Source organism: Heteronotia binoei, chromosome 19 (genome assembly GCF_032191835.1).
Source record: "Heteronotia binoei isolate CCM8104 ecotype False Entrance Well chromosome 19, APGP_CSIRO_Hbin_v1, whole genome shotgun sequence".
In the NCBI taxonomy this organism is placed as follows: Eukaryota; Metazoa; Chordata; class Lepidosauria; order Squamata; family Gekkonidae; genus Heteronotia; species Heteronotia binoei.
Window position 1 is genome coordinate 42,527,725 of NC_083241.1, and position 14,631 is coordinate 42,542,355.

The 14,631-nt window shown below is 47.5% G+C and overlaps 1 protein-coding gene across 1 annotated transcript in view; it reads left to right on the forward strand.

The window, feature by feature from the left end:
* ANXA2 (annexin A2) overlaps positions 1-14,631 on the forward strand; it is a 100,974-nt gene that overhangs the window by 76,747 nt on the left and 9,596 nt on the right. Inside the window, 3 exon segments of the mRNA XM_060259895.1 lie at positions 5,420-5,514; positions 7,577-7,690; positions 13,785-13,875. Of these exon segments, the coding sequence (XP_060115878.1) occupies positions 5,420-5,514; positions 7,577-7,690; positions 13,785-13,875 (300 nt within the window).

The window sequence follows — 14,631 nt, forward strand, 5'->3', positions numbered from 1 at the left end:
GAGTTGCCCTTGAAAGAGCAGCTGCTGGGAGAGCTCTCTCAGCCCCACCCACCTCACAGGGTGTCTGTTGTGAGGGAAGGAGATAAAGGAGATTGTAAGCCGCTCTGAGACTCTGATTCAGAGAGAAGGTGGGGTATAAATCTGTGGTAGGGGTCAGTCACTGGAGGTCGACAGGACTTCCAGGTGTGTGTGCGCACACACACACACACACACACGGACATAAAAATGCAAAAATACCAATAAAATAAAATCTCAATGCCTCATGTAATAACTGTGATAATAGTTTACCTCTGGGAAAACTTATCCTGGACTGGATAAACAGGGCCACGGAACCATGCCTGAAGGATTAGCTGGGGATCAGCAGGGTAAATAAATGCATTCCCATAAGGTGTTCTTCCATCTGCCTGGGGTAACCGATTCCCTTCCAAAAGAGACGCCGTGTTCCACTCAAGCGAGGGCTTAACTTCCCCTGGATTCTTTTTGCGTCGCGGTTTTGAAAACTATTTTGTGCCTCCGCATTTCAGGGTTGCTGTATTTCCTTGCCTCTCCACTGTGGGCCCGTTGTGCCTTTTTAAAAAACCAATGAAACCTTTGAATGGCATTTGCAGATGGGCAGCGCTGGCCTGGGGGAATGCACTTGGACCCAGGGCATTAACGGCCTGTTCTCAGACCTACAGGGCTTTTCCATCTTAGGGAACAGAATGCAGGCTTGCAGGGACCTGTTTTTGGCTGGGATGGGTGAATCGCCCTGGCCTGACAGGTTTCTCCTGGAGCGCAGAGATTCCTGGAAGTGAGCAATGCACACTGGGAGTGGCTGCGGCAGCAACAAATATAATCGGAGGCAGCTGGCACTGGGGAGTCCCCAGAGGTTGCTGCAAAGCAGTGCTGCGGAACCCTCCAAGATGCAGAAATACCTTCTGTTTCAGGGTGTCGAACTCATTTGTCATGAGGTCCAGATTTGACATAAATGAGACCTTGTTGGGCCGGGCCGTGTGTGCACTTATTTAAGATTAGGTAGCAGATATACATTTTATAAAGAACACAGACAAACACAAATAGACCGTTTAAAAAACTTAAAAGCATGCTTAAAACGTTAGCACTCATTCGTCTTAAAGGTGCTTTCTTTGTATTTCTCCCAGGGGATCCAGGGGAACCGGGCAAAGGAAGCTCTGGCCCTTTCCTTCCTTCCCCAGGGGACTGGGGGTGGGGGGGCCTCAGCCAACAGAAGGAAGAGAGGCTTGGTCCAGTAGCTCTGCTGTGCAATTGAGGGAGTCTGGCAAAGCAAACTATTCCTCGCCCCTTTCTCTCCAAAGGAGGAGCCTCGACCAATGGAGAAAATAGTCTTTGCTCTGGAACTCCTGTGCGATTGAGCAAGCCTTGCAAAGCAAGTTGAGATGCAGAAGGAAGTAAGAGAGAAGGAGAAGGAAGCAAGAGAGGAGAAGGCAGCAGATAACAGCCAGTTGCTTGAGGGCCTGATAGGAGCCCTCCAGGGGCCTGATTCAGCCTCCGATCTGCATGTTTGACACCCTTGTTCTATTTTGTCACAGGATGTGTGCTGTCGCTCATTGAGGGATGCCAGCTCTGAGTTGGGAAATCCCTGCAGATTTTGGAGATGGAGCCTGCGGAGGGCCGGGTTTGGGAAGAGAAGGGAACTCTGCATGGCACAATGCCGTAGAGTTCCCCGTTCAAAGCAGCCCTTTTCTCCAGGGGAACTGATCTCTAGAGATCAGTTTCCCAAGCTTGCTGTGTTGGTCTGCAGATGAAGAGCTAGACTTGAGTCTAGGAGCATCTTAGAGACCAACCAGATATTTGAGGTTGTGAACCTTCAAGAGTCAAAAACTCATTTGGTCGGATACCCGGAGATCAGTTGGAATTCTGGGAGATCTCCAGGTCCCATCTGGAGGTTGGCAGCCCTGCCTCTACCCCGGGTGTGATAGCAAAACTCGGTTAGGGCAGGATTTCGGAGGGGAATGCAAAGTATAGCTGTTTTCCCAGCAGCTCAAAGAGTCCAGCAGCAAAAGAGCTGTTTCCATTGGGGGAATGTCAAGAGGAGGAAAAGGTTAACATTTCCCTCTCGCCGTGCCTTTCCGCATCATCCTGGAAGCTTAGTTTGTAAAAGGAAAAAAAAAATTGCATAATTGCAGTTTGGGAAGCCCTTTCGAAACAGGGGTTTGGCTTCGACCCAGCCGGGGGGCGGTGGCTTGCAAAACAAGTCCAAGAGAAGGCACGCCACTCACTTCTCTGGCACCGAGGACTGAGAGCGGATCCGGCCCCTTCTGTGCATTGCCACCCTTGCCACGGGCATGGAGGTGGGTTGGCCAGAGAGGCCTCCCTTGCTGAAGCCGAAAGGAATAAAAACAAGCGAGGTCTGCTCTCGATCGCGGGCCGCCCCACCCCTGTCTCAGCAGCTGTGAGTCAGCGTCCTGCCCACGGTCTCTTCTTGCCCCAAAATGCAAGCGGAGCATTTCCCCCCCTGGTTTTTTTTTTCTTCCTGTGAAATGCCAGAGCAATGAACAGACTTGTTCCTGGAGCTTGGCAGAGAAGAGGGGAAAAAAAACCCTCAGTGTTCTTGCTCGTATTCGGCCTTCCCCCCAAGCCCCTCCTTCCCTACCTCAACCGGCAGCTGCTGCTAAACTGCTTTCAGATGCTGCCCGGGATTTTGGGGTTTTTTTCCTTAATAGATAATTCTGCATTTAATTAAATGGGATTGAAATGAACGGAAATTGCATTCAGAACACCCTGTGTGTGTGTGTGTGTGTGTGTGTGCGAGAGAGAGAGAGAGAGAGAGGTGATGTGAAAGACCTCAGCCTGAGACCCTGGAGAGCTGCTGCCAGTCTGAATAGAGATACTGAACCTGATGAGCCCAGGGTCTGATTCAGTAGAAGGAGCTTTCATGTGTTGATATGTTATAGGAGAGGGGCTGTGGCTCAGGGATAGAGCATCTGGACAGCATTCCGAAAGTCGCAGGTTTGATTCCCGGCATCTCCAGTTAAAAAGGACCAGGCAGGAGGTGATGGGAAAGACCTCAGCCTGAGACCCTGGACCATGGGTGGCCAAACTTGCTTAACATAAGAGCCAGATAGAATAAGCATCAGATGTCTGGGAACCACGAGACATGAATGTCAGATGTTGAGAGCTGGAAAGCAGGGAGGAAGGCAAATCGATGGAGGAGGAGGTGGAAAGATAGCAACTTTAACTTTAGACGCATTCGTCAAGCTGCCAGCTGGCTTGGCTCAAAGCGATTTAAAGAGACAAATGCCTTCTTCAAGCTGGCCAGTGGGGCGGTGGGAGCTTCAAGAGCCACAGAATATGTGTGAAAGAGCCACGTGTGGCTCCCAAGCCACAGTTTGGCAACCCTTCCCTGGAGAGCAGCTGCCAATCTGAGTAGGCAATGCCGACTTTGATGGACCAAGGGTCTGATGCAGCTTCACGTGTGTTTGCATCTTGGGGTCTTGCTGGCGATCTCTGCATCCTGCCTTCCTTTTCTCAAGGAAGTCACGACAGCATGTATAGCAGATAATTTCCTGTGCAGCCACTGGCCAAATCGACCCCTTAGCACCAGTGAGACTTCTGGAGGGGGCACGTCCCATGCCTGGGTTCCCACAAACAGGCAGCAGCTTGACACCTGGACACTGAACGTGTGAACCGGCCTGCAGCTCCTTGAACCCAAGAGAAACCTGCAATCGAAAGTTCTGTCTCTTGCTACAACAATGGGAAATCCCATGTTTTCAGGTTGTCAGGAAGAGGTTTGGGAAATGCTTCTGTTCTTGGGACTCAGGCCTCTTTGAATAATGTGTCAAGGGGTCAAGAGGACTCTTGCCATTAGCTGGGAGCACTTTCACTCTCCACTGTCTCTGCTTTGCACTGCTCCTATCTCTGTGTAATGAGGAAAGAAAGAAGAAGATATTGGATTTATATCCCGCCCTCCACTCCGAATCTCAGAGTCTCAGAGCGGCTCACAATCTCCTTTATCTTCTTCCCCCACAACAGACACCCTGTGAGGTGGGTGAGGCTGAGAGAGCTCTCCCGGAAGATGCTCTTTCACGGACAACTCTGAGTCCCAGAGCGGCTCACAATCTCCTTTATCTTCCTCCCCCACAACAGGCACCCTGTGAGGTGGGTGGGGCTGAGAGAGCTCTCCCAGAAGCTGTCCTTTCAAGGACAATTCTCAGAGTCCCAGAGTGGCTCACAATCTCCTTTATCTTCCTCTCCCACAACAGACACCCTGTGAGGTGGGGGGAAGGAAGGAGGAAGGGTTCTCACAGCAGCTGCCCTTTCAAGGACAACTCCTGCAAGAGCTATGGCTGACCCAAGGCCATTCCAGCAACTGCAAGTGGAGGAGTGGGGAATCAAACCTGGTTCTCCCAGATAAGAGTCTGCATACTTCACTACTACACCAAACTGGCTCTCACCAAACAGTATTCCTTCTGCCTAGTCTCAGGGATGGCCAAGGTCGTCTCTGCCTGATTTGTCTCACACCTGCAAGTGGCCTTGGAAGAACTCTGGGAGGAGAGACTGCTTGCTTTGCGCCCTTACTTTGAATTTGTAGGTCTAAGCCTGATCTATAAGAAGGGGGCAAAAGCCCGCCAAAGCCAGTTTTTGCAAGGACCATCTTGCTCTGACCAGTCATGTATCAATAAACAGCTATTCTTGCAATACACTGTCTCTGATCATTGAACTGCTGAGGACGACACAAGGCAGGAAAACACCAACCCGTTTGGGAAAGGGTGGGCGAGCCAAGCATTGAACATTCTGCTGGGTAGATCTTAACTTTCTTTTAACCATCTGATTTCCAGAAGTGAAACTGATGGTAGAGAAAGGCTGTGGGGGGCAGTGGCTTGTGAAATGAAATTCTCTGCGTGTAGGAAAAAGTTCTCCCTAGTCTCATTTTTCTGCCTGCGGGAAGGCTTCTATAGGGGAGCAGCATTTGAATACAGAACCCATTGCTTGCAGCCTGGTAGAGTTCTGAAAATACCTTTGCCTTCTAGCTGTGCTGGAAATATGAACTCTGTCGCCCTCTTTTGGCAGTGTGGTGATATAAAAACTCTAGCCTACCTTGCAGGGCTGTTGGAAAGAGCATGCTTAGAACACGGACTATGCAATCGCTTGTTTATTTTTTTATTTTATTTATTTAGAATTTATATCCCGCCCTTCCCACAAGTGGCTCAGGGCAGCTTCCAACAGTAAATAAAAATTAAACAATATTTAAATATGAAAGAATTAAACATTTAAAACAGATAAAACCTTAAAAATTGTTGTTCAGTTTATTTCTTTTTTCTGACCTTTGAAGTGTCTTTTTTTTCTTTAAGAAAAGGAAATCGTTAGCTCATGTTTTCTGTTTGCGGCAATGACCCTTTGGCTGCTGGAGATACTGGGGTCAAAGGTCCACTGAACCCCCTCCCCTCTTTTCTCATTGCAGGAGTGGATGAGGCCACCATTGTGAACATCTTGACAAACCGCAGCAATGAACAACGGCAAGATATCGCCTTTGCCTACCAGAGGAGGACTAAGAAGGTATGGACGGGAGTCCCAAAAGCTACTTTTCTGCACCGTGACAAATATTCCTTGTTGGGTTGTACAGCTGGCAGCATTGGTGGGTTACAGGCAAGCAGGGTGTGGGGAGGGACGGTGGCTCAGTGGTAGAGCATCTGCTTGGTAAGCAGAAGGTCCCAGGTTCAATCCCTGGCATCTCCAAAAAAGGGTCCAGGCAAATAGGTGTGAAAAACCTCAGCTTGAGACCCTGGAGAGCCACTGCCAGTCTGAGCAGACAATACTGACTTTGATGGACCCAGGGTCTGATTCAATAGAAGGCAGCTTCATATTGGGGATGGACAGTGGCTCAGTGGTAGAGCACCTGCTTGGTAAGCAGAAGGTCCCAGGTTCAATTCCCGGCATCTCCAACTAAAAAGGGTCCAGGCAAATAGGTGTGAAAAACCTCAGCTGGAGACCCTGGAGAGCTGCTGCCAGTCTGAGTATACAATGCTGATTTTATTGGACCCAGGGTCTGATTCAGTAGAAGGCAGCTTCTTAAATGTTAGGGAGGGATGGCGGCTCAGGGGTAGAGCCTCTGCTTGGTAAGCAGGAGGTCCCAGGTTCAATCCCCGGCATCTCCAAAAAAGGGTCCAGGCAAATAGGTGTGAAAAACCTCAGCTTGAGCCCTGGAGAGCTGCTGCCAGTCTGAGTAGACAATACTGACTTTGATGGACCCAGGGTCTGATTCAGTAGAAGGCAGCTTCAAATGTCCATATGACGCTGGAAATCCACAGTGGAAATCCAAGAAAAAGAATATTGTTAATTAATAGTAGATACTATTATCTACTTATGGACAAAATCTCAGACAACATTGAAGCAAATGACTCTCAAACCTAGCACTCTACTTACCATGAACAATGGCTCCCAATACTAGAGAGACTAGACACTTTACTGGAAAAATTTCCAACGGCAGGGTCACAATTGACTTTTTTTCTTAAAACCAGTTGGTTACGTTGCTCTTTGGAAATACACGATGTATCAAAACTCATACAAGGCAATAGGAATATATGTAACTTTATTTGTTTATTATTTTAATTTTTTCCCCATTTATATATTTTATTGAATTTTGAAAATATACACGTTAATATCAATACTCATATACAATTAATTAATCTTATGGTAAACGAGCATAAATACTTACATACATACAATAAAATATCTAGTAAGAATTTTAAGTTACGTAGATGTGTCTAGATATGTAGACCATTTTCTATCCAAGGAGAGAGATCAAGATGAAAACAAGATTAAAGTTAAGGCTATAATTCCTGCATCAAAATACAAATCTAACTGAACCCATATTATCATTAAACTATTAAGTAAGCATTGCTAAGAATTCTTAACTGCCTTTTAGGTGTTGCTACATCTAAGTTGGACAATGTTGTATACATATATATATCTATCTATATATTATTGTTTTTCTTGTTTTATAAAAAAAATAATAAGTGTAGAAAATTAAATAAAATGTGTTATGTAAAAAATAGTAGATACAAAGTTCTCTGATCAGCCCCGGCACTGGGGGTTCTGGTGCCCCAGGCAGAAACCACCCTGCCCGCCCCCCCCCCCCCACAGGACTCTACTTTGTGTGTGTCCCTGCAGGTGACTTCCTCGGAATGTGCGCTTTGCGTGAATGCTCAGCCCACCCAGTGCCTTGCCCTCTCCCACTTCATTCCCCCCCCCCCACACACACCCACACACACACACACCAGATCTTTCATGGAAGATGCTGAAGTTTCTCAGGATTTGAATGCAATACGATTGCGCCCTTTCCCAATAACTTTGTACCTACAAAATTAATTGTGGTACTTGAAACAAAAGCACAGATCCTCAGATCTGAATCCATGAATCAGGGCAACTTGGGTTGTGATTTGAGGAATAGCAACGCACCTAATTATTGGTTTGTAAAAATGGAACGTGTTCATCTTTTGCATTGATTTTTTGGGTGGGCGAGGGGGGGGGGGACTATAGCCTTTAAGAATGCTTAAGCCGCTTGAGGGCACAATCAGGACTGAGTCTTAACGTATCGGTCTCTTGCCCCTTTCTGTAGGAACTGAGCGCAGCTCTGAAATCTGCTCTGTCCGGACATCTGGAGACACTTATTCTAGGCCTTCTGAAGACACCTGCGCAGTACGATGCCAGCGAATTGAAAGCGGCCATGAAGGTAACGGACGGCAGTAATCAGTGGGACACCCAATTTATTTATTTCTTCATTTCAGGGATCTTCTACTGGTACAGAATTTGCCCAAGTGTCCCCTCCAGAGAATCAGTCCTAGAACAAGGGTGGCCAAACTGTGGCTCTTTCACACATATTGTGTGGCTCTTGAAGCCCCCGCTGCTCTGTTAACCAGCTTGGAGAAGGAATCTGTCTCTTTAAATCACTTCTCCAAGCCAAGCCAGCTGGCAGCTTGGAGAATACATTTAAAGCTAAAGTTGCTTTTCTTTCCACTCTCTTTCCCTCCCTCCTGCCTTCTCCCTCCACCTATTTTCCTCCCTCCCTCCCTCCCTCCCTTCCTTCCTTCCTTCCTTCCTTCCTTCCTTCCTTCCTTCCTTCCTTCCTTCCTTCCTTCCTTCCTTCCTTCCTTCCTTCCTTCCTTCCTTCCTTCCTTCCTTCCTTCCTTCCTCCCTCCCTCCCTCCCCCCTCCCTTCCTCCCTCCCTTCCTCCCTCCCTCCTTTCTCTCAAACACCTGACATTCATGTCTTGTGGCTCTCAAACATCTGAGAGTTATTCTGTGTGGCTTTTACGTTAAGCAAATTTGCCCACCCCTGTTTCAGAACTTGTGCGAAGGTTACCTTCTGGCTCATCCGGGGGTCTCGATGTAAGCTAAAGGATGTAGGCATTTATTCCACAGTCTTGGATGCTTCGCTCTCGGGGTTCCAGCAGACTTCTTTTACTTTCCTCCTGGCAGCCTGTTGGGTGGAGCGTTGTGCTTGCTGATATTGGGTAGTTGTTGTTTTTTTAAATCCAATGCTGCCCTCTTCTGACTCTGTCCAGTACAGTTGTGACAGAATAAAAAGACCCCAAAATGGCTAATCTCAAACGAAAACAGTGGAATTTGTTTTCATCTCCTTTTCATTGCTCTCATTCTTTTATTTCTTTACATTTTTTTACGGCATTTATACATTATTGAGGCTTTGAAGCGGGAACTCCTTTGCATATTAGGCCACACCCCGCTGATGTAGCTGATCTTCCAAGAACTTATGAGGCTCTTAGCACAGAGTTTACTGTAAGCTCCAAGAGGATTGGCTACATCGGGGTGTGGCCTAATAGGCAAAGGAATTCCTGCTACAAAGAAGCCCTGTTTATGAGTGATGCTAAAGCAAGAAAATTATGTGGGTATCTCAGTTAAAGAAGTTTAATTGGTCAATATCATGTACCTAATTCTCAAGCAACAGTTTGCATTATTGTTGTTGTTCACAATCAGATATTATTATTAATTGTCGGCATCCGATATTTGACTGGTAGATGATCTGCATCCAAGATCTAGCTAAGTTCTTGAGAACTGCAGATGTATCTTAGCAGGATTCTTGCCGTTCCAAGCAGCCTGGTCTTCTGGGGGCTGAGCCGGTGTTAGTTGTTTGATGCCCAGAAGTTCCAGGTGCTTCTGGAGACTTCTAGGGACTGCTCCAAAGTGCTCCCGTGACAACTGGCATGATAGTCACCTCTTTCTTCCACAGGACCTCTATTTGTAGGTCTTGGTATTTGGTGATCTTCTCCTGTTTCTTCTTTTCTATTCTGCTGTCTCCTAGGATTGCACTGCCAGTGATCCAAACCCTGTTTCTCTTTTTTCTCTACAATCATGATCTCAGGGATGTTATTTGCCAGGTGTTTATCTGTTTGTAATCGGAAGTCCCAAAGAATCTGGTTTGCGCTGCTATGAATTTCTGGCTGATGCTAAGCCGTACTTCTTGACAGAATGGAATGCAAGATAACTGCAGGTCTGTCTTGAAATTCTTGATAGTCATCTGAGCCATTTTGCCGCAGGCGCTGACTGTGCGGTTGACTATTCCATCCTTTGTCTTGTAAAATTCACATTTGCTGTTATCGGTGGTCCTTTCGAGTGCCTGTGCTTGTGCAGTTAGAATGAGTCCTGTTTCTTTCTTCAAGTGTTCCTTTAGGAGCCCCTTCCCCAAATTGTCCTAGCATTCTGCTCCTCAAAGCTAGTTTGTAGCCGAAGCCAGTTGGAATCAAATTGAGCCGAAATCCACTGTAATTTCCCCATCTTTCAGCAGGAATCCTTTCCACTGAACTGGGCTCGGGAAGGTCGCCTGAGTTCCCAAAGAGTTTAATTAGCACCTGACACCTTTTCATGTGTGTTAGTAATTTTCTTATTGTATTAACAGCCTCATAATTGATTTACACTTTACACCCGGTTAATTCAACGTTAGTTCAAAGTCGCACTCCTGAATTAAGTTTTTATGCTCGCCGTGCGCGGGAAAGGCAGCTCGGAGAGGAAACCCGCTGATTAAATCTTGACTTTGATCATGGAATCCGTCTTTGAAATACATATTTTATAGCGCAATGTCCCTTGAACTTCTCCAACTTGTTCCAAACGAACAAAATCTGAGTTTTAGCCTGTCGTGCAAAGGATAGTTTTGTCTTGCAGCGTTAGCAACGATAATGAGTGGAGTTTTCTTTGCCAGATTTTAAGGGGTGACTCAAGATTGAGGTTTGCTTTGGCTTAAAGAAAACAGTTTCCAGATAAAGGGTATGTGAACACTGGACTCGTTGCAGACTGCAAAACCTTTAATCTTCATTTCAGCTGAAGGCGACGTCCAGGTAGCTGGATTTTGGGTTATCCCCAATTGCAATCTCTTGACTTTTACTAAACAATCCAGTGGCCCAGAAGTCTTGGATGGAAGTCTCACAAATACCTTCTCACAAATATCACCTTCTGTTTCCAGTTTGGTGTAGTGGTTAAGTGCACGGACTCTTATCTGGGAGAACCGGGTTTGATTCCCCACTCCTCCACTTGCACCTGCTGGAATGGCCTTGGGTCAGCCATAGCTCTCGCAGAGCTGTCCTCGAAAGGGCAGTTTCTGTCAGAGCTCTGCTTTCCAAGAGAAACACACGGTTGGGGCCTCTCTGTCTCCCTTGTGACACCTGGTTTGCCTCTTAGGAACCCGACCTGCGGAAGGAAATAATTTCACACCAAAGACTGTTTCTGTCAGAGCTCTCTCAGCCCCACCTACCTCATAGGGTGTCTGTTGTGGGGGAGGGAGGTAAAAGGGATTGTGAGCTGCTCTGAGACCCTGAGATTCAGCGTATAGGGCAGGGTATACATCCAATTTCCTCCTCTTCTTCTTCTTCTTCTTCTTCTTCTTCTTCTTCTTCTTCTTCTTCTTCTTCTTCTTCTTCTTCTTCTTCTTCTTCTTCTTCTTCTTCTTCTTCTTCTTCTTCTTCTTCTTCTTCTTCTTCTTCTTCTTCTTCTTCTTCTTCTTCTTCCTCTTCCTTGCATAGAAGCCACGACTGCCAGAAATTTACCCCCAGCCAATATAATATCCGGATCAGTATCAACTGCTTAGGAATAAAGCAATAGACAAGTGCACCTTTAAGACTAACTAAGTTTTATTCAGAATGTTAACTTGCATTCTGAATAAAACTTAATTGGTCTTAAAGGTGCGCTTGTCTACTGCTTTGTTCTATTGCTTCAGACCAACACGGCTGCCTACTGGGATCTAAGTAGTTAGGAAGACCCAGAAACAAGTGAAACACCAGAAGCTGTTACTTCCTGCCTTCACCGATCCTTCAGAGGGTTGAGCAACATACACGCCAAGAAGATACAAGATGAAGTTTCAGTCACTCTTGGGCTTCAAATAGAAACTTGGGCCATTGACAGTTCCAGAGCATACATAAAAACAGAGCTGGTGGGGACCTCAAGGATCATCTAGTCCAACCCTTTCACAACACAGGGAATTCGCAGCTACTTCCCCCCTCATTCCCCCAGTGACCCCGGCTCTATGCCCGGAAGATGGCAAAAGCCCTCCAGGATCCTTAGGCCTATTTGGCCTGGAGGGAAATTCCTTCCTGACCCCAAAAGTTGTGATCGGTATTTCCCTGGGCATGTAAGAAAGGGCCATGAGAAACTAAGCCCTGATGCAGCCCTTCCTGCCCTCCTTCTCATGATCTGCCTCATTCACAGGATCTTCATTGCCGTCAAATGGCCATGTAGCCTCTGTTTAAAAACCTCCAAGGAAGGAGAGCCCACCACCTCCCGAGGAGGAAGCCTGTTCCACTGAGGAACCACTCTTACACTCATAGAATCATAGAACTGGAAGGGACCTCCAGGGTCACCTAGTCCACCCCCTGCACAATGCAGGAAACTCACAAACACCTCCCCCTAAATTCACAGGATCCTCATTGCTTTCAGATGGCCATCTAGCCTCTGTTTAAAAACCTCCAAGGAAGGAGAGCCCATCACCTCCCAAGAAGGAAGCCTGTTCCACTGAGGAACCGCTCTTAACAGTCATAGAATCATAGAACTGGAAGGGACCTCCAGGGTCACCTAGTCCACCCCCTGCACAATGCAGGAAACTCACAAACACCTCCCCCTAAATTCACAGGCTCTTCATTGCTGTCAGGTGGCCATCTAGCCTCTGTTAAAAAACCTCCAAGGAAGGCGAGCCCACCACCTCCCAAAGAGGAAGCCTGTTCCACTGAGGAACCGCTCTTAACAGTCATAGAATCATAGAACTGGAAGGGACCTCCAGGGTCATCCAGTCCACCCCCTGCCCAATGCAGGAAACTCACAAACACCTCCCCCTAAATTCACAGGATCCTCATTGCTGTCAGGTGGCCATCTAGCCTCTGTTTAAAAACCTCTAAGGAAGGAGAGCCCACCACCTCCTGAGGAGGAAGCCTGTTCCACTGAGGAACTGCTCTTAACAATCATAGAATCATAGAACTGGAAGGGACCTCCAGGGTCATCCAGTCCAACCCCCTGCACAATGCAGGAAACTCACAAACACCTCCCCCTAAATTCACAGGATCCTCATTGCTGTCAGGTGGCCATCTAGCCCCTGTTTAAAAACCTCCAAGGAAGGAGAGCCCACCACCTCCCAAGAAGGAAGCCTGTTCCACTGAGGAACCGCTCTTAACAGTCATAGAATCATAGAACTGGAAGGGACCTCCAGGGTCATCCAGTCCACCCCCCTGCCCAATGCAGGAAACTCACAAACACCTCCCCCTAAATTCACAGGATCCTCATTGCTGTCAGGTGGCCATCTAGCCTCTGTTTAAAAACCTCTAAGGAAGGAGAGCCCACCACCTCCTGAGGAGGAAGCCTGTTCCACTGAGGAACCGCTCTTAACAGTCATAGAATCATAGAACTGGAAGGGACCTGCAGGGTCATCCAGTCCACCCCCCTGCACAATGCAGGAAACTCACAAACACCTCCCCCTAAATTCACAGGATCCTCATTGCTGTCAGGTGGCCATCTAGCCCCTGTTTAAAAACCTCCAAGGAAGGAGAGCCCACCACCTCCCAAGGAGGAAGCCTGTTCCACTGAGGAACCGCTCTTAACAGTCATAGAATCATAGAACTGGAAGGGACCTGCAGGGTCATCCAGTCCAACCCCCTGCACAATGCAGGAAACTCACAAACACCTCCCCCTAAATTCACAGGATCCTCATTGCTTTCAGATGGCCATCTAGCCTCTGTTAAAAAACCTCCAAGGAAGGAGAGCCCACCACCTCCCAAGAAGGAAGCCTGTTCCACTGAGGAACCGCTCTTAACAGTCATAGAATCATAGAACTGGAAGGGACCTGCAGGGTCATCCAGTCCAACCCTTGCACCATGCAGGAAACCCACAAATACCTCCCCCTAAATTCACAGGATCCTCATTGCTGTCAGATGGCCATCTAGCCTCTGTTGAAAAACCTCCAAGGAAGGAGAGCCCACCACCTCCCGAGGAAGCCTGTTCCACTGAGGAACCACTTCTAAACTGTCGGGAAGTTCTTCCGAATGTTTCACTGGAAATGCTTTGGGTTTAATTTCAACCCCTTGGTTCTGGTCCAGCCATCTGGGGCAGCAGAAGCCAACTCCACTCCATCGTCTATGTGACAGCCCTTCCAAGGCCGTCCTGATGTCAAAGTGCAGATTTCTCTCCTACTGTTACTTCTTTTTTGGCAATTGCTTTTTCTTTCGGTTGAAATTGCAGGCAGACTTTTAAACTGCACTTGGATTGGAACTATGAAGCATTCAGGAAGTAGGTTTTTTGTACGTGTGTTTCTCAGTCCACTTGTGTTCTTCTTCCCAGGGCCTGGGGACGGACGAAGATACGATGATCGAGATTATCTGCTCGCGCAACAACCAGGAGCTCAATGCAATTAACAAAGTCTACAAAGAGAGTAAGTTTGTCCGACAACCATCCTTGTCTTCCATATTAGTAAATACTTCTTAACTGAGACCAAGGAGACGTGAGGACCCAAGCAGTATAACAGCAACAGTTTATTTACAGTGCTCAAATAATGTGGGTAAAAACAGAGAAATATATATACAGTAAAGGTTGGTGAAAATAAACAGAAGCCATGATGCAACTAACTAGACATTCCCTGCTCTAATACCAAACTCACCACCTCCCTTGGGTGAGGGATCTCTTCCCAGCTGCAAGCTCTCTAGACTACAGCCTGCCTTCAGTTTAGCCTTTCAGAAAGAGCCTCTCTGCCTGCAGCCTATCCAGGAAAGAACACACCCTGTCTGTGCTTGGCCCTTTTATGCTCTCCTCCCAGGTCCCAGTCCTCTCTGGGCTACTTTCCCTCCAAAACCTTGCCACCCAATCAGAGGGACAGAAGAGATCCTGGGAAATGTAAGCTTTCTGTAGTAACTCCCAGGCAGGCTTCTCTGGAGTCTGTAGGCCTCAGTAGGCCCAGGATCATGACAGCCTCAGAATCCCATGTGGTGCTGCCAGCCCCAGCACTAGGGGTTCTGGTGCCCCAGGCAGAACCCCGCCCCCCTAGGACTCTACTCTATGACATCACCAGAAGTGACATCACCAGGTCGTGCACTTCACACGAAGAGTCGGCCCGGCCCTCTCCCACTTCAAAGGGAGCTGGGAAGAGGCTGCCTCCTTCTTTCTTCACTCCAATTGCTCGAAACAAAGAAAG